This window comes from Lithobates pipiens, unplaced genomic scaffold (genome assembly GCF_037356315.1).
Source record: "Lithobates pipiens isolate NorthernLeopardFrog02 unplaced genomic scaffold, aLitPip1_a1.2 Scaffold_24, whole genome shotgun sequence".
In the NCBI taxonomy this organism is placed as follows: Eukaryota; Metazoa; Chordata; class Amphibia; order Anura; family Ranidae; genus Lithobates; species Lithobates pipiens.
The window spans coordinates 1355374-1380072 of record NW_027507786.1 but is presented as its reverse complement, the minus strand read 5'-3'; the positions used below and the strand labels follow the sequence as shown (position 1 = coordinate 1380072).

The window sequence follows — 24699 nt, the reverse complement described above, 5'->3', positions numbered from 1 at the left end:
AATAACTAGCTACCTAGCGGCACCAGTGACACTAATGCAGCGATCAGAAAAATGATTGCTTAGTGACACTGGCAAAAGGGGGTGAAAGGGTTACCTGGGGGCAATCAGGGGGTTAAACCTTTATTGGGGGGGGGGGGGGGGGTATTGCAATTTCCCTTTCAAATGTTTATATGTACAGCATTATATTTGGTAGGATATTAGGATTTCTGCCGCCACAAAGAGGTACGTTAAAGTGACTGTAAAGTCCATTTTTTTAACTAAAATAATAAACAGATTTATACTTGTGTAGCGCTACCCCCTAAGGAGCCGCATAATGTATGTTTGGTTCTGTACTCTGCCGCTCAGCCCCAACAACGGTCTCAAACCCTCTGGCACACCTGCTTGATAATATTAGTGTGGAACCCAGCAATAGAGAGAAAACACAGTAATGATAAACCATGAAGTATATTTACCAAGGCCCTGGGTTCTGTCACTTCACCAGCTGTGAAGCTGTGACTTTGGTTGTCCTCCACCAAATCAATGGTGGAAGGACCGGCACTTCAGGAGTCCTTTTTGAAGTAAACAAATCTCTGAGCTTTCACCCAGAGTGTCATAAGTTATGCCGCGTACACACGACCGAACTTTTCAACATCAAAAGTCTGACGGAATGATTCCGGCAGACTATTCGATCGTGTGTGGGCTGCAACGGACTTTTGATTCGCAAAAGTCTGACAGACTTTAGAAATGGAACATGTTTCAAATTTTTCCGAAAGTACTCCGCCGGACCCAGTTCCTACTGAGAAATCCGCTAGTGTGTGTGCTAGTCCGAGGGACAAAAACCAATGCGAGGGCAGCTATTGGCTACTGGCTATGAACTTCCTTATTCTAGTCTGGTCGTACGTCATCACATTCGAATCCGTCGGACTTTGGTGTGATTTTAGTGTGGCCAAGTCCGTTCATTCGGAAAGTCCGTCAGAACTCTGTCAGAACTCCGTCAGAACTCAGTCGAAAGTCTGTCGGACCTAAGTCCGGTCATGTGTACGCGGCATAAGTCTCTTGGGTGTGTGAATAACTCTCCTCACTCTCTGTTCTTTAAGTTCTGGTGTTATAGGCACACTGGTGTCTTTTCATCCACGGCCATTTCTTTCTCCTGCACATCCACTTCAGCTTCCTGTATTTCGGCTTCTTGCATTTCAGCTTCCTGCATTTCCGCTTCAATGAAGGAAGAAGAACCCTCAAAGTCTGTTCCTATCAAGGAAGATTGGGGGTCTTCCAGATATTCTGGAGATCTATCTTGAGGCACAAACTCAGGGGCATCTGGTCGGAGAACTCCACTGTCTGCCCCCTTGCAATGAGGAAAAGGGATGGTAGCAGTCTTTAGTGTATGAGATGGCTACAACCAGTCTATTCCCATGTCTTCATTCTCGCTGTCATTATCTACAGCAAGAGACACAGACTGAGATCTAGTTACTGGTCAGGATCTCTGAGAGGTGATGGATGTGGACGGTGAATCTTGATGTGGTGATACATGAACTGCCTCTGACAGAGGCAAAAGATGATAGCAATGCTAAGTTTTTAGTGGGCCTGTGCATTCCTCTGGCCAAATCTGGTACACTGGCAGTCCTGGGAGTTGTTTACAGACAACATTGGGCTGTGACTTCCAGCAATCAGCCAATTTGTGTTTCCCAGGTACACCTAGATTCCTCAGCAGCACACTATCACCTGGTTGTAAGTCATGTACTCGCACACTGAGGTCGAAATTTATTTTGTTCCTCTGTTTGGGCATCTGAAACAGCTTGAGCCTTATCATAGGCAGTCTTCATGCTTCTCTGCAGTCGGCCCACATACCCTCTGTGGGAAGTTGCTGAGGTATGGTCCAGGGATGTGCTGAAAGTAGATCTACTGGTAGGCGGGCCTCCTGCCCAAACATCAAACGATAAGGAAAGTATCCCGTGGCATCGTTTGCAGTGCTGTTATAAGCGTGCACAATATGTGCTTTCTCCAGTGTTGCTTTTGCTCTGAAGTTAGAGATCCAAGCATATTCAAAAGAGTTCTGTTGAATCTCTCTGGTTGAGGATCTCCTTGAGGATGGTACGAGGTGGTTATAGATTTCTTGAAGCCCAGCAAGTCTAAAAGTCTCTTAATGAGGCTGCTCTCAAAGTCTCTTCCTTGGTCGGAATGGATACGCTGGGGCAGGCTATAATGTACAAAGAACTTCTCTACTAAGATCTTGGCCACCATGGAGGCCTGTTGATCCTTTGTGGGAAATGCCTGGGCATAACGGGTGAAATGGTCGGTTATCACCAGGATATTTCCTGCCCACTCAGATCAGACTCCAAGTACAGGAAGTCAATACACACCAGATCCAGCGGTCCGTGGCTCTGAAAGTGGCCCATTGGGGCGGCTCGGTGAGGCAAAGTCTTCTGTTGGATACATCTAAGGCAAGAGTTCAGTAGCACTCGAATACAGCCCACATGTGGGGCCAATAGAATTAATACCTCACTAGTTGGAGAGTCCTCACTCTGCAAACTCCCCAATCTGTATTAAAGTGGTTGTAAACCCTTACAAACCACTTTGACCTACAGGTAAGCCTAGATTAAGGCTTACCTGTAGGTCCAAGAAATATCTCCTAAACCTATATGGTTTAGGAGATATCTGCCCGAAAACAGGCACCGCTGTCTACGGCGCATGCGCCGTAGACAGCGGCGCCAGGCGCACTGGGCGTGTCATTCTCAACGACGGAGCTGCCGCGCGTGTCGGCTCCCGTGCGCATGCGCGGGAGTGATGTCATCGCGGCTTCGCCGAATGACAGCGGCGGAGCTGCGAGACCCCACCAAGAAGATGGATGCGGCGGAATACAGGGGACAACGGCGACTTCGCTGGCTCCTGTGTCAGGTAAGTGACACATAATGGACTACTACGCGATGCATAGTAGTCCATTATGCTTTGCCTTTGCAGGGAATGAAAGAGGAAGTAAACTCATCAGGGTTTACTTCCTCTTTAAACAGCCCACTTCCTGTTTCTTTTCTGGTAATAAGCCTAGGCTTATGACATAATTCACAGCTCTCTCTTTCACTAGGAGATTGGGGACGCTGTGTTATGTGAGGAGGTGTACCTGTTCATATGATAGGCACTCAAACCAGCGGAGTCTGGTAAGTGCAATATCAAACAGGGACCTGCACAGAAGGTGTGGTGAAGGATTTTGTTCCATATGTGAATCACCTTTCAACACTGGTTGTATGAGTTTCTGGCTTTTGGCACAGTCACCTTCGCTCAACAATGAACTTCACAGTGATCTGTCTTAGGAATGAATGAACTGTTTATTGATATTCTTTGTGATCTGTTCTAGGCCACAGAGTTTTTATATTTATTTGTATTGTTTTATGTTTGACTTTTGCTCATAGTGTGATTTACTGATATTTATCACAAGTGCCAGTCAAGGGTAGGTTTTTTAAGCGCTGATAATGTTCAAGGAGATCAATCAATGTTTTTTCCCTGTGACATAACACTTATGTTTTCATTTTGGAAGATAGTAGTTGCTTTTTTGTGTTACTTACAAATAACAATTTTACCGTGAGCGCTGAAGGAGTGTATTTTAGACATAGTCTGTGTCACGAAGATCCTGCCAGCAGCGGTCAGCCCGGACCTTCCGCCACGCGTCCGCGGGTGCGCGCGTCCGCGTCCGTGCGCGTGCGCGCGTGTGTGCGCTCGTTGACGCCAGGCGGGCTATTTAGTCCAGTTGGTCACATCCAGTTCTTGCTGTCTGATCTACAGCGTGCTAGTACCCTGATCCTGAGAACCTGCTTCCTGTGACCTGTTGACCCGGCTTGTTTACCTACTGCTCCTGCTATCCGCCTGCATCTGACCTCGGCCTGCCTGACCACCCTTCTGTTTATTCCTTCGGTACCTTGCTGCCTGCCCGTTTACCGACCCGGCTTGTCCGACCATCCACCTGCCTGATCCTCGGTACTTCTGCTGTCCGCCTGACCTCCGACCCGGCTTGCCTGACGACTCTGCTTCCAGCCTTCTGTTCCGGTGCCATCCGCTGCCCATCTCCTGTACTGGTTCCAGCATCTGCCTGAAGTCCTACCTCTGCCAGAACTCCTGCACGTGTGTCCTGCTTCAACCTCTCTGCCTGCTGTCCTGCTTCAGCTTCCTGCACCTGCCTGCTTTCCAGTTCCCCTCCGATCCAGCACTCCTTACCCAGCTGTTGATCCTGCCAGACACTCGTGCTTCTCTTGACTCCTGAGTCACCTGTATACACTACCAGGGCTCTCAAGTCTGAGCTGCAAGAGAGGTCTCCTTCTGCAAGTCGGGCTCTACCACCAGGTACGTGACAGTCTGATTGCCATTCTTTTTTTGTTAGGGCAATTAACACTGTCTCCTGATGCTTTTCTGGTAGGAATAACTGCCATTTCTCTTCAGGATCATCCAAGGGGCCCCTTCGGTAGACCACCCCTTGATGCAGCTGCAACCGATCCCACTCTCGCTGCAATAAACGGGCCTCTTTTAGGGAGTCACTAAGGAGCAAGTCAGGGTGTTGTGAGTAAAGTCCCTCGCGCTATCAAAGTGAAATAAATGATAATCGAATAAATTGCAGCTAGATCTAAAGTGTATACAGTGCACTAAAAATGGGTATGAAGTAAAAAGTGATCAGTGCAACTTCTATAATGACTGTAATAATCACTGTACAAATAATATTGTGTAAAAATGCTGTGCATAATTACTGTATAAAATACCTGTGTGCAAAATAGGCAATACTGTGCACAACCAAAGAATGCACTGCGTGCAAACATGTGCAATATTGTGCACAACCAAACAATGCACTCCTGTGCAAAAAACAAATGGTATAATCATGTGCAAGATAAATGCTATGCAAATGATATATAGCTGTGCAAGATAAACACGAATGCAATATATATTCAGTTATGAACAATGAAGATGAACTCAATAATGGTTTAGTTCAGTCCCACATCCTCAAGCTGCAGTCACAAGAAAAAATTGTGTGTTAAGGTAATGTAATGTAATAGTCCATAAAATCTGTATAATTAGGTCAAGAACGTGAGATAAAGTGCAGGAGTTCTCAGAAGAAAAAGTGTCAGAAGTGCTTCAAACATGATCCTCAATAGACAATCTTCAATGTGCAATCTTCGTGCACACCACTCAGTGCTCTCTAGACTCTTACCTCTATGTAGATAGTATAACACTATAGAGATTAATATGGCTGGGAATCTTCCTAGGATCCAGTGATGGTGAAGGATGCTTCTCAAAACACTGTGTTGCAAATACCGGCCTCCAACTGGTCCATACCGGTGTTATACACAATGGGTATATGTAGACGATGAAAAAGAGTCTCCCACAGTGCAATACAGTGTAAACGCGCTAATTTATTCAAAAGCCAAATGGGCACTTACAACAATAAACTTTAAAAACAGCAGATCTTTAATTAATCGGCATTACAGGCGCCTCTTCCATCACTTCCGGTTCAGGGCAGTGGCTCTCTAAGGTCTTTAATGCCAATCTACAGAGGGGATCTTCCAACTGGTCCCTTTGCAGGTCCTTTTTTTGGAAAGCTTTGGCAGACCTTCATCCCCGACTTGGGTGATGTTGCAACAACATCTGGGCACTCCAGCGGCTGACACTCCAACTTCCTCAACCCTGGCTCCACCTCTAATTTGCTGTTCCACTCCTTGACAAAGGTCTCTTACCCCCTCAGGGGTCAGCTGGGTCCATTCTTCTGGGGAGTCTCGGGAACAGTGGGGCCTTCTTGACAAAGCATCTGTATCCTTGTTCCTGGTCCCTGGTGGGTACTTCAGGCTGAAGGTAAACCCTGATAGGGCAGCCAACCATCTGTGATCTGTGGCATCCAACTTGGCGGTAGTGAGTAGGTATGTGAGGGGATTATTGTCGGTCTTAATTACAAACTCTGCTTCATATATAATCCCTATATATATAATCCCTAAGTTTATCCACTACTGCCCACTTCAAGGCCAGGAACTTGAGTTTGCTTGATCAATATACCACCCTATCCTTAGGGTGATATATTGATCAGGAATAGCCCTTCAGTTTAGCGTCCTGTAGACGATACACAACCGCAGCGACCAATTATTCCGCACCACCACTATTGGTGAAGCGTATGGACTCTGAGACTCTCGGATGACACCTGCTCTCTTCAACTTTGCCAGTTGTTCATGCAGGTCTTCCAAGGAAGGAATCCTTCTGACTCTTTCTCGGAATGGTTTATCCTCTTGAAGACGGATCCAGTGTTGGGCACTTTTTGCACATCCCACATCAAACTCACTCTTGGAGAATGCAGCCTGCAACCTATAATTTCACAGAATCACTTCTGTGGAACTACAAGTCTCACCAGCAGTTTGCAAAATAACTCACTCAGCAAACAGTGCACTTTACTGGAATGGGCAGGTGCCCTCTCACCACAATAGACTCAGAGGCTGTGAAGCTCCATCCAGACTCCCTTCTTGAAGTCTCAGTCTGATGAAAAGATGGTGCCAGCGCTGTGCTGTACCGCTCCTCCGGATGGCTGACATGTAGGAAAACTTCTAGATGTCCCGGCACTGCCCACCGATGTGCTTGTTAAGCTGGCAGGGCTGTACTCTGAAGTCCCTCAGAGGCTGGCGATCCTGCTTCGTGTCGTAAGCCATAGTCTCTCAGCCCTGGTCACACACTGACCTCCTGCTGGTTGTTGAATGGCATCCGGAGAGCAGGCTACACCTGTCCTTTTTATCTGTTTACCCAGCAGGCTGTTCTGTGACTTGGCATTGTGGGTCTAGTAGTTCCCAGACTGATTTAACAACATTAGTCACTTCCTCATGAAACTAAATATCCCGCAATGCATAACTGTTTGCTTCCTAAATGAAAGAAAGATCCTGATAAAATTTCAGCGATCACTAGAGGGAGCCAAACCCTTTACTTAGGAAACTATGAACTAGTCAACATAATAACATTAATAGCAACCCTGTGCTACACTTGTTATTCAGTGATGGCACGTCCATTAGGGGCACCCAGGCACTGCCCCGTCTCTCCAGGCCACCCCTATATGCATAATGAATAAATTCATACATAGCATGAATCTATCAACAGCCGCCATGACCACCCTCTATTCATGCGTCCGGCCCCTTTCAGGACACCGGGCGCATGAATTACAGAAGCAGGGGATTTTTTTGAAGCACCTGATTAGAGACAGAGGTTTTAATAGGCTTCAAAATAGGATGGGCTCGGCTCGCAGAGCATGCACTCCGATTCCATACAGGTTTGTTACAACAGTTAATGAATATCGCTGTCGAAACACTGATCCTCAATCTTGCCAATCAGAAGTGGATGTGAGACCCTTTTTTCGACTGGCTGAAAAAGGAAGACTCCTGATCAGCCACTGAGGAGGTGGGAGGAAATGGAAGCCGCTGCCATGGAGAGCAGGAGAATGGGAGGCCACCAGTGATGGAGAGCAGGAGAACGGGAGCTTGCCACCACCGCCACCGAGCAGGCGGAAGTGGTCGGTGATGGGATAAGTCTGACCAGCCGGCCGACCAATGGGTTATACTCTTCCCCCCTCAAAAAAAAATTTGGTTTTGCAGAGAGCCTCCACTTACTTCATCTTCTTGGGTTTCCCTTTGATGCAGTCTGCTCCTCCTCATCTATGTCTGCCCACATAGCCAGCAGCTTCCTATGGGAGCAGGCATGTGAGCTCGCTCCTGAGCTGTGTGTCCATAGACATTCACAGTGCGGCTCGCCCTTGCCTCCTGCTCTCTGCTCACTGGATTTGATTGACAGCAGCAGGAGCCAATGGCACCCACTGTTTTCAGTCTTAGGGAGGGAGGAGCACACAGTGGAAGGTTTTTTACCTTAAAGCGGTTGTAAACCTTTGTTTGGTTGTTGTTTTTTTTTTTTTTTTTTTTTTTTTTTTTTTAGGACCTGCAAGGTAAAGACATAAAGTGCTGTGACACTTACCTGAAAACCAAGCAGTCCAGCGATGTGATGTCACAGCTGGAGGCAGCCTCCATCTTCTCCCAGTCTTCCTTCTGGGTCCATGGACTCTGGCTCTAAAAGGCCAGAGCCACGATGACATCACTCCTGCACATGTGCGGGGAGCCATCATTCATGACACAAGTATTTGAAGGAATGCATTGAGTGGCTGTTCCTTCAAAGCACATGCGCCAATGACCTCATCGACTGCATGTAATGTAAATATCTCCTAATATTGCATGGTGCACGTTTAAGAGATATTTACAGTATCTATAGGTAAGCCTTGGGGCTGTCTCTCAGACCTCATGGTATAGACCAGTCTGAGAGACAGCCCCCAGTAGCCATCTTCCCTCTTCTATATATATATCTTCTCCAGAGGACTCCACACCTATTCAGCTGCAATTCTAATGTCAGCCTAACGGAAAAATCGCCGGTCAGTCTCTGAAAGTAATGAAGCTATTGGATCTGTGTGACAGAAAAGAAACTAGCTCTTTCATAAAGCAAGCCTGTATGCTCAGGAAACCTACCCAGTGACGTCAACCCTCCTAGCCTATTATGCACAGGAGTTTACTTCCTCTTTAATGTAGAGAATGCTTTAAGACTGTACTTCTCCCATAGATCATGCTGTTTGTTCAGCACTCCCATGACCTGTAGACTGACATCATGAGATCGTGATCATATAGGACTGGACCGACACCCGGCTCCACCCCTTAGCAAGCTGCTGAGAGCCTGACCTGGCTGGTCCCCCCCCCTCCCCAATCCAGCTCTCCAGTTAGCGCGGAGGGGGGGGCAGAGCAGACAGCCGGTGACTGATAGTCAGCAGCTCTCTCCTCAGGGAGCTGTGAGAATCGAGTGATCAGCGTCATGTTTGATCACTCAGTTCTCAGCCTTAGAGCCAGTGGTGGACAGATGCTGCCTCCACACAGGTAAGCATGATTCAAAAAAATGTTTTAAATCCAATACTTCTCTTTTAAAGAAAAAGCATAATAATGTGCTGGCCAAGACCTGTCTTTAGTAAAAAGTGGAACATAAAAAAGGTCATGTAAGCACCTCTGGGTGCCTCTTTTTTTTTTACACCTTTTTTACACACTTTTTTACACCTGGAAAAAGCAATCATGACACATATTCACCTGTGGCCTTACAGAACCCGCACAATCACATTACTCATACTCTGATCATACGCAGATAACATGGATCACTCGTGGATCATACTCACATGTGGCTTCTGTCTTTGTAGTGATTGGACTGTTGCAGCTCCCACTGATTGCCTGTACAGTGACGGTATAATTCCTTCCTGGTAGTAAGTCAGTGAAGGTCACTTGTGTAGATGTAGTCTGTAATGTCCTATTTACATCTCCTGTTATGGTGACATTATAATTGGTCACGTTTCCTGTTGGTGCCGCCCAGTTCACCGCCAGAGAATTCACCGACTGGTTATTGTTCACTGTGACACCCACAGCTTGTCCGGGAACTGGAAATACAATGTTCATAATGTTATGCGTTTTATAAGACTCATTCTATTTTAGACATCTGCATAATGAAAAAATGTGTTTAGTTTTGTTTCAATTCATCATTTGCATAAATTTGTTCAGTTAAATTTGTTTAATTTGTTTTCCGAATTCGTTTTGTTTATTCAAATCAATTAGAATTTTCCAAATTCGCTCAAACTGCACTCAATTCAAATGAATTTGAAAGATTCTAATCGATTTAAATTCTATTAGAATTGCATTCAAATGCGAATTGAATTTAATTTGAATTGCATTTATTCTATTTGAAATTCATATTTTGGAAGATGGTTATATTCTTTCTAATCCATTATATTCGATTTTTTTGTTCTCTTCTATTCTTTTATTTTCTGTTCTATTCTTTTCTTTTCCATTATATTCAAATTAAAATGTATTCTATTAAAAATTAGAATTTTGGAAAATGGCTATTGTTATATTCATTCTATTATATTCTTTTCTTTTCTATTGTTTATTTCATTCTATTTTATTCTTCTATTTTCTCTTCTATTTTTTTCTATTCAAAGTCAATTTTATTCTATTAGAAATTTGAGTTTAGGAAGATTCCTATATTCATTCTATTGTAGTCTATTTTCTTCTTTTGTATTGTAGTCTATTCTATTCTTGTATTTTCTTTCCTATTCAAATCTATTATTTTAAATTCTATTTGAGTTTATTATATTTGAATTTTGGGAAATGGTTATATTTTTTCTGTTCTATTGTTTTTTACATTGTATTCTTTTCTGTTCTATTCTATTTCTTTATTTTATATTCTTTTCTATCCTATTCCTTTATTTTATATTCTATTTTATTCTCTTTGGAAATTCTAATTTGATTTGAAAAGTATTCAAATTCAATCTAAAAACGATAAAAATTTGTAATATTGTTTTGCTTCGTTACTTCGGATTTGTTTAAATTCGTTACTATTGTAATTCAGAACTTTGGATACATCCTAATTTCTGAATAATGGAAATTTCAGTTCGGTACGAAATGAACTGCACATTTCTACTTTACTGCTGACATGACCAGCGCCTCAGTGTGAAAGGGGTCTAAGTGTCCTATAGCTGAAACAAGAACTTTATTAAACTTTGGCCAAAGCTGCACAGGTTGTTTTTATCTACAGACACCACTTATCTGCATAGGCAGTTTTTGGTTGTAAATATACAAGCAACAGAGATGACTAAAGTTTTTCTCAAAATTAAAGGGGTTGCAAAGGCTCATGTTTTTTCACCTTAATGCATCCTATGCATTGAGGTGAAAAACACCTGTCAGTGAGCACCCCCCCAGCACCCCGCTTTACTTACCTGAACCCTCGAACTTGACCCGGCGCTGAGTCCTGCATTCAGACTTTATGGATGCCGAATGCTGGACTTGGGAGCCTGCAAGGTAACCCCCTTGGGGAACGCTTCTCTGAGGGGGTTATCATATGTGGGGAGGAGCCGCGAGAGCCGTCGGGGGACCCCAGAAGACCAGGTTTGGGCACACTCTGTGCAAAACGAGCTGCACAGTGGAGGTAAGTATGATAGGTTTGTTATTTTATTTTATTTTTTAAATTACCTTTACAATCACTTTAATTGTCCCTCTGCAACAAATACTGTTTTTTTTTAGTTAAAAGATTGGACTATATCTTTATGAAAATGTTTTTACACACATTTTGCTTTTTGAACATGATATATAACATATTACTCTTTAAAAAAAATTTTGTTTCTGTCATTTATTAAAAAAGCATTCTTTACTCACCTGTGCAGGTAGTTCTGTTCACAGGATCAGATTCAGTGACATTATCAGCGGCTCTGACATATACAAAGAATGTGTATGTTTCTCCCGATGTCAGATTGCTTACTGTAGCTGATTCACTATTCACCATTGTATCATTTCTCAGTGTAGATGACGATGTGGCAATTGTCTGCACTCTGTAGCGGTATGTGTTCTGATACTCAAACGGTTTGCTCCAACTTAATATCACAGTATCTGAGTTCACATTAACAAAGTTAAGATCTGACACAGGTCGTGGCTCTATAAAGTAAAGATAATAAAAGCTTTAATTGTAATAAGATATAGACATAACAATTACAGGATTTCTTGTTTTTGCTACCTACTTGTATACACAGATATGGTCATAGGCGAGCTCTGATATTCCCCAACTCCGACTGTCATCACAGAAATGGTGTAATTAGTTCCGGAAGTCAGGTTCTGAAGGGTGGCATTGTTTGTGTAGCTTGTTTGGGTCCAAATGGTGGGAGAAGAAGAAGAAGAAGAAGCAGCATTCCCATATGTTATAGTGTAAGACTTTGCCAGATTGGCCATATTTGCTGGCTCTACCCAGGACAATGCGATGCTGTTTGCTGTTGTATTGAAAGTGATGTTTCCTGGTGGAGTAGGATCTGGGAAAAAGAAAAGGAGAAAGAGAAAAAAAATGAACACAAGAAGAAAAGTGTAATTTTCATAAAAAAGTAAACATCTAATAAAATGTGTTAAACGAATGTTGTATTTCTTCCACACACTGCACATGGGCAATGAAATGTTTTCATCTTTTATATTCCTTCCCGATGCAACTGTTGCAGCCGACTGTAACGTATATGGAGCTCAGGCCAGAACCGTCATCATACGTCGTCTTTACACACTTGGGTTCTTGTGCTCTCTAACAACACTGTACAGCTTTCTATGTCTGCAGCAACACACAAAAAAGCTTGTACTACTGCAGTAGTGGCACCACCAAGGGGCATCTATAAGGCTACATTCAGCTGCATTCACACCTGAGCATAGCGTCTTTGAGTGTTTTTCCAGCATTTTTTGCACATTTTTCTGTGTGTTTCTGGTGCGTTTTTCTGCGTGACTTGCACTTTTATTATACAGCATTGTTGAGCTTTGGCGTTTTTTTTTTATTAGCCAATAGAGAAACTATCATCTGTTGCATAATTTGTTGCCAGGCATTTCAGCTATTCCATTAGCTTTCTTTTTTTGTTTTAGTCATTTTTAATCTTTTATTATTATTATTTATTTTTTCATTAGGGTAAGGGGTTAGAGTAAATGTTAGGATTAGGGGTTATTTATTATTTATATATTTTTTTTGTTTGTTAGGGTGGTACTACTACTACTACTACTACTACTACTACTAAATTAATAAATGTAAAATATACAAATAATCTAAATAATCATAAATAAATAAATTCAAGAAATTAATACTAAGTAATGATAAAAAATTAATAATTAACCCCTAACCCTTAAACAATAAAATATTAATAATAAATAACTTAACACTCTAACCCTAGAACAAAATAAATATAATTATTATAGTAATTTATTTTAGGTGTTTGTTTCTTATTATTTGTGTATTATTATTATTATTATACTACTACTACTACTACTACTACTACTACTACTACTAATAAAAAAATAATAAATAAATGTAAAATACACAAATAATCTAAATAATCATAAATAAATAAATTCAAGAAATTAATACTATTAATTCAAGAAGTTAATACTACTACTACTACTAATAATAATAATAATAAATTAATAAATGTAAAATATACAAATAATCTAAACAATCATAAATAAATTCAAGAAATTAATACTAAGTAATGATAAAAAATTAATAATTAACCCCTAACCCTTAAACAATAAAATAATAATAATAAATAACTTAACACCCTAACCCTAGAACAAAATAAATAGAATTATTATTATTATAGTAATTTATTTTAGGTGTTTGTTTCTTATTTGTGTATTATTATTATTATACTACTACTACTAATAATAATAATAATAATAATAATAATAAAAAAATAATAAATAAATGTAAAATACACAAATAATCTAAATAATCATAAATAAATAAATTCAAGAAATTAATACTAAGTAATGATAAATAAATAATTAACCCCTAATCCTTAAACAAGAAAATAATGATAATAAATAACTTAACACCCTAACACTAGCACAAAATAAATAGTATTATTATTATTATAGTAATTTATTTTAGGCATTTGTTTATTATTATTTGTGTATTATTATTATTATTATTAATAATGATTTACTTAATAATTTTTTTTAAAGGTTATGGGTTAATTATTATTTATTTTATGTATTATTACATATTATTCATTTATTTTATTTATGAATTATTTAAGGTTTTTGTGTGATTTGGGTAATTACTTTACATTTATCTATTCATATATTATTACTACTTTATTTTTAAAATGTTTTCATTTGAGCAGAAAAGTGGGCAAATATGTACAACAAAACACACGAATGCGCACAAAAACACACAAATGGCACGTTTCCATTCATTTCTATAGGAATAACAATGCGCCAAAAAATGATCAAATCTGCCCAATTCAAGCTACAAAAAAAAAAACTCCAGAACTTTTTGGAACTTGGTGACTTGGAGTGAAATTGTGATAACTGAATGGTGCAACGTTCTGGCAGGTACTCTTCACTGTGTGCCAAGTGAGGACAATTTTTTGTGTAAGAGGTCAAATAAAGATCATATTCACCATTATGGTAGCTCTAAGGTAATCAAGTAGAACCTGGTGCTTCGTAAAAATTAGTCAGTGGCCCCTCCTTGTTCAGACAGACCTTTTGTCTCAGATCCTGCTTCTTGTCTTCAAGGCACTGATATTGAGGGACATGTTTCAAGAGAAGGTCTGTAGAAAGCTGCTAACTCTACCATATTCTGGGAGTGCAAGCCTTCTTCTTCTTTCACCTGAAAGGCCTTCTTTAGATGGTGTGAGGCTGATGACCTTCTTCCAAGGGCCCATACAGCAGCCTCTGGGATACTTGGGTTCCTTCACTGTGGCATGTACACGGCACAGTGGGGTTGATTTACTAAAGCATGAGAGGGTTTCTATGCAGAAATGTGACTAACTTTCCCCTCTCTAGCTTTAGTAAATCAACCCCCTGGTGTTGGGCACCATTCATTCAAAGGTAAGAACTTGGCTTTTGATGACCCTTGAATTGATAGCAGCACTATACTATAACAATAATACAGAGGATGCCAGTTGTATGTTGGAAGCCATGACTCCTTGTAAAGATATTTTTATTTCAAATATATAAAATATCCTGAAACTTTTATCATTTGAAGCTGTAAATAAGCACACGGGTCTCTGAGAATTTGTAGCAGAGGAATCCAAATAGAGCAAATAGCTTTAGAATGTTTAAGAGTGGTTGTGTAGAAACAAATGTAGTATGCACTGTGATAAATACACCTTGGATTTATTTTGGTGGTGTACTAGTTACTAACCCTATATCTTAATTATATGTGCAGCAACTGAAAATTAAGCTCCTTTAAAATTTGCTTTTTTTAGTTATATAGGTTGTCGGAGGATGACCATGGCAAAAAAAACAGGTAATGACAACAATAAGCTATATTGATGGTAAATCTAGTTTACAACACCAGCGACATGTTTCATTGTGGGTATGCAGGCGCTTAGTCAGGCAGGGTGCATCACAACTAGTAGTAGTAGGTAGTTTCTCATAGAACTTCTAGGGACTACAATAAGGCCGTGTGCCCTCAACATGGCACCTTGTCCCCATGTTGATGAGGACAAGGGCCTCTTCCTGACAACCCTGGCCGTTGGTTTCGGGGGTTTGCGGGCGGGAAGCTTATCAGAATCAGGGAGCCCCCTACCCTACGTGAATGAGTATGGGGTACATTGTACCCCTACCCATTCACCTGAGGAAAAAAAGTGTACAGAAAAAAAACACAACACAGTTTTTTAAAATACTTTATTAGACAGCTCCAGGGGTCTTCTCTTCTTCCGTCTTTGGGGTCTTCTCGCCGGACTCCTCCGCAATCTTCTGCTCTTTTGCTAGCTCTTTTACTAGCAGAGGAGCCCAGCTTTCTTCTTCGTCGGCACTGCCGTCCGGGGGGTCTTCTTCCAAATTCGGGAGTCTTGTCCCGCTCTTCGGTTCTTCTTGCCAGGCCTCCGCTTTCTTCTTCCAGCTCATTAACTAGCGTCGGCTTGGTCTTCTGTCACTGTCGTCACCACTGCCCCTTCTGCTTCTTCTTCTTCCTTCTTCAGATGTTGACACGACGCTCTCTCCGGCCGTAATGCTGGGAAAGTGTTGTGCGGCGACTTATATAGGGACAAGGGGCGGGGGTCACCAGGTGATGTCATATGGTGACCCCGCCCCTTATTATGTCACAGTCCCAGCATCCTCCAGGACTGTGACATTATAAGGGGCGGCGTCACCATATGACATCACCCGGTGACCCCGCCCCTTGTGTCTATATAAGTCGCCGAACAACGCGTCCACAGCATTACGGCTGGAGAGAGTGTCAAAAAGAAGCAGAAGGCGGCGGCGACAGCGACAGCAACAGAAGACCGGACTTGCCAACGGACTAAGCTCCATCGGCATTTCCGACGGAAAGATTTACAACATGTTCTATATCTACGTTCATCGGAAATGCCGGCAGAAAAAGTCCGATGGGGCATACACACGGTCGAAATGTCAGTAGAAAAGCTCCCATTTGACTTTTTCTGCTAGAAAGTCCAGCCGTGTGTACGCAGCATAAAACATTTCTTTCATCTTTTTTCTTGCAAAACCCAACAGAATTTCCTAAATACTACACCATAAGAACTTTCCTCTTCTCATCTTCCTTTTTCTTTCTGTCTTTTTTTTTAAAGAGGAAGTAAACCCTGCTTCTTTGTTTTGTCACCTGCAAAGTAAAGGCATAATGTGCTAGTATGCATCGCATATTAGCACATTATGTGGCACTTACCTGCAAACAGCGGCACAACTAGAAATCACAGGGACCCATAGCAAAATGTTGTATGGGCCCCCCCCATCCTCACCACAGGGAGGGATCCAGAGTCTAGTCTCGGGAGGGACACTGTCAGAAAATACGTTTTTTTGGGGGCACTTTATTGGAGCAATGGCTGATGTTGGCGCTTCAATCATCACGGCACCATGGTTGTTATGGTGTCAGGATGATTGAAACACATTATTTCTATTATTACATTGTGATACAAAATTTAATAGTTCAACTCACCATAATGCAGAATCAGTGGGAGCCCTGAGTGTGTCACTTGCCACCGTCGCCTGCCACTAGATGCAGATTGTCATTTGTCACAAGTTGCAGATTATCACTTGCCACGTCACCTGCCACAAGTTGCGGATTTTTGCTTGCCACGTCACCTGCCACACATTGCAAATTGTCCACTATGACCTGCCACACATTGTGGATTGTCCACTTGCCACGTCACCTGTCACAAGTTGCGGATTGTCACTTGCCACACGTTGCAAATTGTCTACTTGCCACATCACCTGCCACCCGTTGTGGATTGTCCACTTGCCATGTCACCTGCCACAAGTTGCGGATTGTCACTTGCCACAAGTTGCAAATTGTCCATTTGCCACGTCACCTGCCACACATTGCGGATTGTCCACTTGCCACATGTTGTGGATTGTCACTTGCCACGTCACCTGCCAAACGTTGCAAATCGTCCACTATCACCCGACACACATTGTGGATTGTCTATTTGCCACGTCACCTATCACAAGTTGTGGATTGTCACTTGCCACACGTTGCAAATTGTCCACTTGCCACGTCACCTACCACCCATTGCGGATTGTCCACTTGCCACGTCACCTGCCACCTATTGCGGATTGTCCACTTGCCACCTCACCTGCCACCAGTTGTGAATTGTCACTTGCCACACATTGCATATTGTCCACTTGCCACGTCATCTGCCACCCATTGTGGATTTTCCACTTGCCACGTCATCTGCCACCCGTTGTGGTTTGTCCACTTATCACGTCTCCTGCCACAAGTTGTAGATTGTCACTTGCCACAAGTTGCAAATTGTCCATTTGCCACGTTACCTGCCACACATTGCGGATTGTCCACACGCTACATCACCTGCCACACATTGCAGATTGTCCACTTGCCACATCACCTGCCACAAGCTGCAGATTGTCACTTTCCTGTTAAGGTGTTGAATGGGGATTGTCACTTCCTGTGTCCCAGTCTGAGTCAGGCAGCAGGGAGATGATGTAATCTCTCTGCTGCCTGCACAGTGAGTGAGGGCAGAACTGCCAGGATGTAGGGTGGGCACCGGGGCGGTGAGAGATGATGTCATCTCTCTGCTCCGCCACCCGCTGATTGGACAGTCCACCCACCAAACCTCCCAGCTGGCAGCTCCCCCCCGGCACTGAGCCACCCAGCTGCATCCTGCTCACCCGCCGTCCGCTCACCGGGCCTTACTTGGCTGCTGGCCCCATAGCTCCCGCGTCGGTCGCTATGGCGGTATTTCCACCGCTACCTGCAAACAAAGCCCTTGTAGTCTCCACTGAAGGCCACATCCATCTTCCTTCCGGGTCCATGGACTGTGGCTGTGTGACTGGCTGGAGCCACATGACATCACTTGCGTGCATGGGTGCGGGAGCTGGCGGTCGCGGCACAGGGCCCTGAAGAAACGGCGCGGGTGGCCATTCATTCAGAGTGCATGTGCCAATGATGTTATTGGAGCAGTATACAGTAAATATCTCCTAAATGATGCATATTAGGAGATATTTACAGTACCTATAGGTAAGCCTTATTCTAGGCTTACCTCTAGCTATAAACATTACATAAGCCAGATTAAAAAAACAAAACAAAAAAACAATACTTCTCTTTTAAAGAAAAGACATAATAATGTGCTGGCCAAGACCTGTCTTTAGTAAAAAGTGGAACATAAAAAAGGTCATGTAAGCACCTCCGGATGGCTGTTTTGACACCTGGAAAAAGCAATCATGACAAATTCTCACCTGTGGCCTTACAGAACCCTCACAATCACATTACTCATACTCTGATCATACACAGATAACACGGATCACTCGTGGATCATACTCACATGTGGCCGCTGTCACTGTAGTAAATGGACTCTTGCAGCTCCCACTAATTGCCTGTACAGTGACGTTATAATTCCTTCCTGGTAGTAAGCTAGGTAAGGTCACTTGTGTAGATGTATTCTGTAATGTCTCATTTACATCTCCTGTTATGGTGACAGTATAATTGAGCGGGATTCCTGCATTTGGTGTCGTCCAGTTCACCACCAGAGAATTCACCGACCGGTAATTATTCACTGTGACATTGACAGCTTGTCCGGGATCTGGAAATACAATGTTCATAATGTTATGTGCTTTATAAGACTCATTCTATTTAGACATCTGCAGAACGAAAAAAATGTGTTTAGTTTTGTTTCAATGTATTGTTTGCATAAATGTATTTAGTTAAATTTGTTTAATTTGTTTTCGGAATTCACTTCGTTTATTCGAATCAATTAGAATTTTCCGAATTTGGTCAAACTGCACTCAATTCAACCGAATTTGAAAAATTTGAATCAATTTAAATTCCATTATAATTGCATTCAAATGCGAATCAAATTTCATTTGAATTGCTTTAAAATTGAATTCCATTAGAAATTGAATTTATTCTGTTTGAAATTCAAATTTTGGAAGATGGTTATATTCTTTCTAATCCATTATATTCTATTGTTTATTTTTTTATATTCTGTTCTTTTCTAATTTATTCTTCTATTTTCTGTTCTATTCTATTCTTTTCTATTCAAATTCAAATTTATTCTATTAGAAATTTGAATTTTCGGAAGATGCCTATATTCATTCTATTGTAGCCTATTCTCTTCTTTTCTTTTCTATTCTAATCTATTATTTTCTATTCTATTCAAGTTTACTCTATTCAAATTTTGGGAAATGGTTATATTCTTTCTATTTTATTCTATTGTTTTTTTAACATTCTATTCTTTTATTTTCTATTCTTTTCTATTTTATTCCTTTATTTTTTATTCTATTCTCTTCGCAAATTCTAATTTGATTTGAAAACGATTCAAATTCAATCTGAAAACGATTCAAATTTGGAATATTGTTTTGTTTTGTTATTTCGGATTTGTTTAAATTCGTTATCGTTACTATTGTAATTGAGAACTTTAGATACATCCTAATTTCTGAACTGCACATTTCTACTTTATGTTTAGAATAATTGATAAATTATTTACAGCATTTGCCAGACACAATGAAGTTGGACAAGAAGCAGTTCATTCTTAAATTGCATAAGATGTTCTTTACTGTTAAGCCGCGTACACACTATTGGATTCCGACAACAAAATCAATGTTTTTTTCATTTCTGGTTCAAACTTGTCTAACATACACACGGTCACACAAATCTTGTTGGAAATTTCCGAACGCCAAGAACATGGTGACGTACAACACGTACGATGAGCCGAGAAAAATGAAGTTTAATAGCCAGTGCGGCTCTTCTGCTTGATTCCGAGCATGCGTGGAATTTTGTGCGTCGGAAATTGTGTACACACGATCAGAATTTTCGACAATAGATTTTGTTGTCGGAAAAATTTGAGATCCAAATCTCAAATTGTGTCGGAAATTCAGACGGAAAATGTCCGATGGAGCCTACACGTGGTCGGGATTTCCGACAACAAGCTCCCATCGAACATTTCCCATTAGAAAATCCGACCGTGTGTGTGTAGCATTAGACAACTCCCATTAGTAAAGTGTCATGTGGGGTCTATTTATATATGTTTTGCTGAGTAGTCACAAATAATCGCCCCTAAGATGATACACAGACCAGAGAGGTGGATACTGTCCATCTATGCTAGCACTCATTCAACACTTCTAGTGGACGCTCATCTTTGCATTTTGCACAGTTGCATTATGGATCCAAGGGCCCGTACAGACGCCTAAGGCATCTATTCAAGACATTTTTTAAATGCCTATGAGGTAAGAGCACTGTGAGCACTGTGAGCACTGTGAGCACCACCAGTGGAATTGCAATCAATGTCTAGCAGTGGGGAATCTTGTCGGCAAGAGCACATTCACTCACCTGGATGTTATTATTGAACTATTTTTGGTTGACACCATTTTTGCACTTTTTTAGCACTTTAGACCTGTTTTGCACTGTATGGACTGTCAGCACATTTTTGCATCGAGCACTTTATATTATTTTATTATATATATTTTTATAGTCAGCTTTTTATAGACTTTATATGTAATTTGCTTCACTATATTTATTCACTAAGAGGTTTTGTACATTGTCTGCATTGTTTGCACAATTTTTATGTCTATTTTATGTGATTAGTGATCACTATTTGATTTTGCAGCATCTCCGTTCATACAAGCACTTGTTACCTATTCACGATTCAATTAGAGTGGTGAGGATGTGGAACTCTCCTCCACAGTTGGTGGTTTCAGCAGTACAGTGTAGATAAATTTGTGTTTCTTAGTGAACATAATGTACTGGAATATTTATAAAAGGTAGTGATATAAATACACTCACATTCAAGTCAAACTGGAGGGAGCTGTTATGTTCCCTCTGTGTTTCTTCCTGGATAGGTGACTCCGGCGCTGTGAGTGGCCAGAGTCACAATGACGTCACTCCCACTAATCTGCATGGGAGCCCTCCATTATGGAAAATTCCGTCAGGATACGCCGGACCTGCAGAGCGCATGCGCGGCTGATGTTAACATTTGCATGCAGGGTCAATATCTCCTAGACCTGCACGGTTTAGGAGATATTCTTTTCACCTACGGGTAAGCCTTATTATAGGCCCTTATTATAGGCTTACCTGTAGGTAAAAATCACCAAGCAGGGGATACAACCATTTTAACAAAAAACTATGGAGTCAATTAAAAAATGTAAGTTGCCATTGACTAGTGAACACGTGTTTAATAATAAAAAAAATTGTTTTATATATATATATATATATATATATATATATATAATATATATATATATATATCAGAAAAAGCAAATCAACTTTATCTGATACACTTTGGCAAAACAATAAGTACTTTTGAAGGGACACTCTCTTCCCAAAACTGACAGAAGTATTTTCATGGTGTCCCCACCACAGAGATAAGAGCAGGACTGAGGCTGTACTCACCTGTGCAGGTAGTTAGTGACACCGGATCAGATTCAGTGACATTATCAGCAGCTCTTGTATATATCAGGAATGTATATGTTTGTCCCGGGGTCAGATTTACTATTGTAGCTGATAGATTGGTCACTATTATATCATTTACTATTGAAGATGGTGATGTGACATTTGTCTGCACTCTGTATGTGTAAACGGTCTGATATTCATTCGGTGCGCTCCAATTTAAGGACACAGACGTTGAATTCACATCAAAGTATTGTGGCTGGTTCACAGGATATGGTCCTAGAAAGTGGAATACATACATGTGAGCTTAACATAAAAAGAAAAATACTAAATTACATTGAATGAGAGATAATCTAAAAGTATAAGTGTAGTGTAAGGCAGGCTATAAAGGGGTCAGTTTTTTTCTGTTCAACCAGCGGATTGAATAAAAAGACTGACCCGATTCTCCCATCTACACACTTGATATGGATGGGGGCCCCCTCCCTGTTCAGTCATTGTATTCTGACAATTGTGAGATTTCCCCATCATCAGAGTACCACCACCATAACCTGCAGAGCTGTTTGAGCAGGGAAAATACAACAGGGAGGTTGTACAGAAGTGGATCGGTGGAACGTCTTCTCTAAAACCACAGGGGCCATACATGGATCGAAATTCAGCTGATCACTGCTGAACCAGATACATTTCGATACTTAGAGGCTTAGAGGTTCTTCCTTGGGTAATTTCCAATTTTAGACAGCAGGAATGTAAAGGATTCAACCACCGTATTTTCAAAGCGCGAAATGAGTTTTATTGGTTTAAAAAATATCATTTTTTTGGAAAATAATTACTAGAAAAAAAAAGCACATTATCATTAATTTGGTGGGTAGAAGTATTAATACCAGTGTATTTTTACTGTTTTGTAGTAACATATCATAAGTACTGTATTTATTGGCGTATAACACGCACTTTTTCACCCTGAAAATTGGGTGCAAATAGCGTGTGCGTGTTATACGCCCATACTGCAATTTGGGCTACCTAGGAGGGAATCGGGAGGGGGATGGGACGAGCGCCATCAGATTACATACAGCGAGAATCTCTTGTTTACTCATCTGCCTCTATAATAGGAAGTCCCCTCTCCTGGGCCAGCATTGGACCAGTGTTCTGTCTATCATAGAAGCCGGTCCAGGAGGCGGGACTTTGTATTAAAGAGGCCGCCAATTGAACAGGGGATTTTCGCTGTATGTAATCTGACGTCACTCGTCCCGCCCCCCTCCCTGTCCCCTCCAAGGCAGCAGTAATCTGAGTTGAGGCTGCAGATGGGCATTGATCAGGCTGCAGATGGGCAATGGTGAGGCTGAATTGATGGGCACTGACCCTTATTTTGCGTCAAAGTTCTTTATTTAAAATGTAAGTTTTTTCCTGAAACTTGCCTCCTAAAATGAAGGTGCGTGTTATGCGCCTGTGCGTGTTATATGCCGATAAATACAGTAATCATAATAAACTAATGAGAATGGTCCATTGAATAATCGAATTGAATGCAATAAACACACTCAGTTTGACTAATAGTAGGTTTTACTTCATCAGAAGTACCCAACAGTGGAATACTGTAGATAGCACAGCCCGACAATGTCAGACCACCTGTCCTTTTAATGTGGGACCTCAGTAGACCTCCTACCTATCATTGATTGCTCCATCTGTCTGAGACAATAAACAGCAATTTAGAGACCCCTGTAGTGGTTCCTATGAAAAATATGAAGCATTATACTGTATAGTCTCAGAACATTCATCTCATAATACACAGAGATGGAAAATAGTTTAAAAATTTCTGGTCATGGGCGGACACAGTAGTGGTAATGATTCTCACATGCTAATATAAATAAAATACTTGTTCTATGTATTATCTATGTGGCCTATTTGAGCCGCATTTGTGCTCTACAGGTTCAATGAAATCAGCAGTGATTTGTCTCCTAACATAGAGATGATGTCAGTTCTACTTACCTTCCTTGGGCCAATGTTAACTCTGCCTCTAAGGCACGTGGTTCAATAATTGATTCAGCTGTCTTGGACAATAAAGGGAAGTCCAGAGACCACCCTTGGATGGATACACTAGTGGTAATGATTCTCATATGTTGGGGAAAAAATAAAAATAAATCTTCTGAGTATTATATTAGTGCTTTAATAGGTGGTGGTCTAGTGGTCTAGGTGGTGGACATTGGTGGTCTACCAACTACAAAGGTATCAGCAGTGATCTGTCTCCTAAAAGATGGTGTCAGTGCTACTTACCTTCCTTGATCCCGCATTTCTGGGTTTTACCCAGAGGATGGCAGCTGCATCCAATCATGGTGGCAATCAACTCTTTACAGCACACAGCCAATCCCTGTCCCTGGAGTGGTGGTCATTCCCTGTAATAATGGCTCCTTCCTCTTGTCTACTCTATTTAAACTTGGTGCAGCTCCCAATTCGCTGTACAAGCAATACTTTTGCAAACTGGCTGCCAAGCCTGGTACACCTTCCTGCTGTCCAGCCTGAATCCTCCATTGATTGTTGTATACCAACTGCTAGCTAGTTCCTGGTTGTCGGCTGCATCTTCAATTGATTTCAATGTACCAACCTCTGGATAGGTCTTGGTTATTCATAACCCCTGCCCACCCTGGCCTCTGGCTTGTTCCTAGTTATCCAAGTCCCCTACCCATCCTGACCTCTGGCTTGTTCCTGGTTATCCATGTACCCTGCCCATCCTGACCTCTGGCTTGTTCCTGGTTATTCATGTCCCCTGCCAACCCTGACTCCTGGCTTGTCCCTGGTCATCCATGTCCCCTGCCTATCTTGGCCTCTGGCTTGTTCCTGGTTATCCTTGTCCCCTGCCCATCCTGACCTCTGGCTTGTTCCTGGTTATCCATGTCCCCTGCCCATCCTGACCTCTGGCTTGTTCCTGGTTATCCATGTACCCTGCCCATCCTGACCTCTGGCTTGTTCCTGGTTATTCATGTCCCCTGCCAACCCTGACTCCTGGCTTGTCCCTGGTCATCCATGTCCCCTGCCTATCTTGGCCTCTGGCTTGTTCCTGGTTATCCATGTCCCCTGCTCATCCTGACCTCTGGCTTGTTCCTGGTTATCCATGACTCCTGGGAGATCCTGTGTTATTTGCCCTCATATGGAACCCATTTCATACTTCAGTGAGTCTTGATCCCACTCCAAGGTCTTATTGATTCCATAGTGATCATAGAACTGTAACAAATAAACTCTTAGCACTGTCTGCACTATGTGCCAAAAATCTGTGTAATTAGTCCCAAGTCTTGTATCAGTACAGGATCCTCTGCAGATGTCTCTGGAAAAATCATGCACAACGGATACATT

At 41.8% G+C, this 24699-nt stretch overlaps 1 protein-coding gene across 6 annotated transcripts in view; it reads right to left on the bottom strand.

The window, feature by feature from the left end:
• Nucleotides 1-24699, bottom strand: part of PTPRJ (protein tyrosine phosphatase receptor type J) — a 219120-nt gene that overhangs the window by 97663 nt on the left and 96758 nt on the right. For 3 of the 6 annotated variants that reach the window (XM_077453480.1, XM_077453482.1, XM_077453481.1), the window contains 5 exons: nt 21367-21642; nt 18305-18562; nt 11561-11845; nt 11202-11477; nt 9176-9430 (listed from right to left, as the gene is read on the bottom strand). In XM_077453480.1, the coding sequence (XP_077309606.1) occupies nt 9176-9430; nt 11202-11477; nt 11561-11845; nt 18305-18562; nt 21367-21642 (1350 nt within the window). The remainder of the gene's footprint in view (nt 1-9175; nt 9431-11201; nt 11478-11560; nt 11846-18304; nt 18563-21366; nt 21643-24699) is intronic. The other 3 variants (XM_077453483.1, XM_077453484.1, XM_077453486.1) reach the window with 3 other exon arrangements.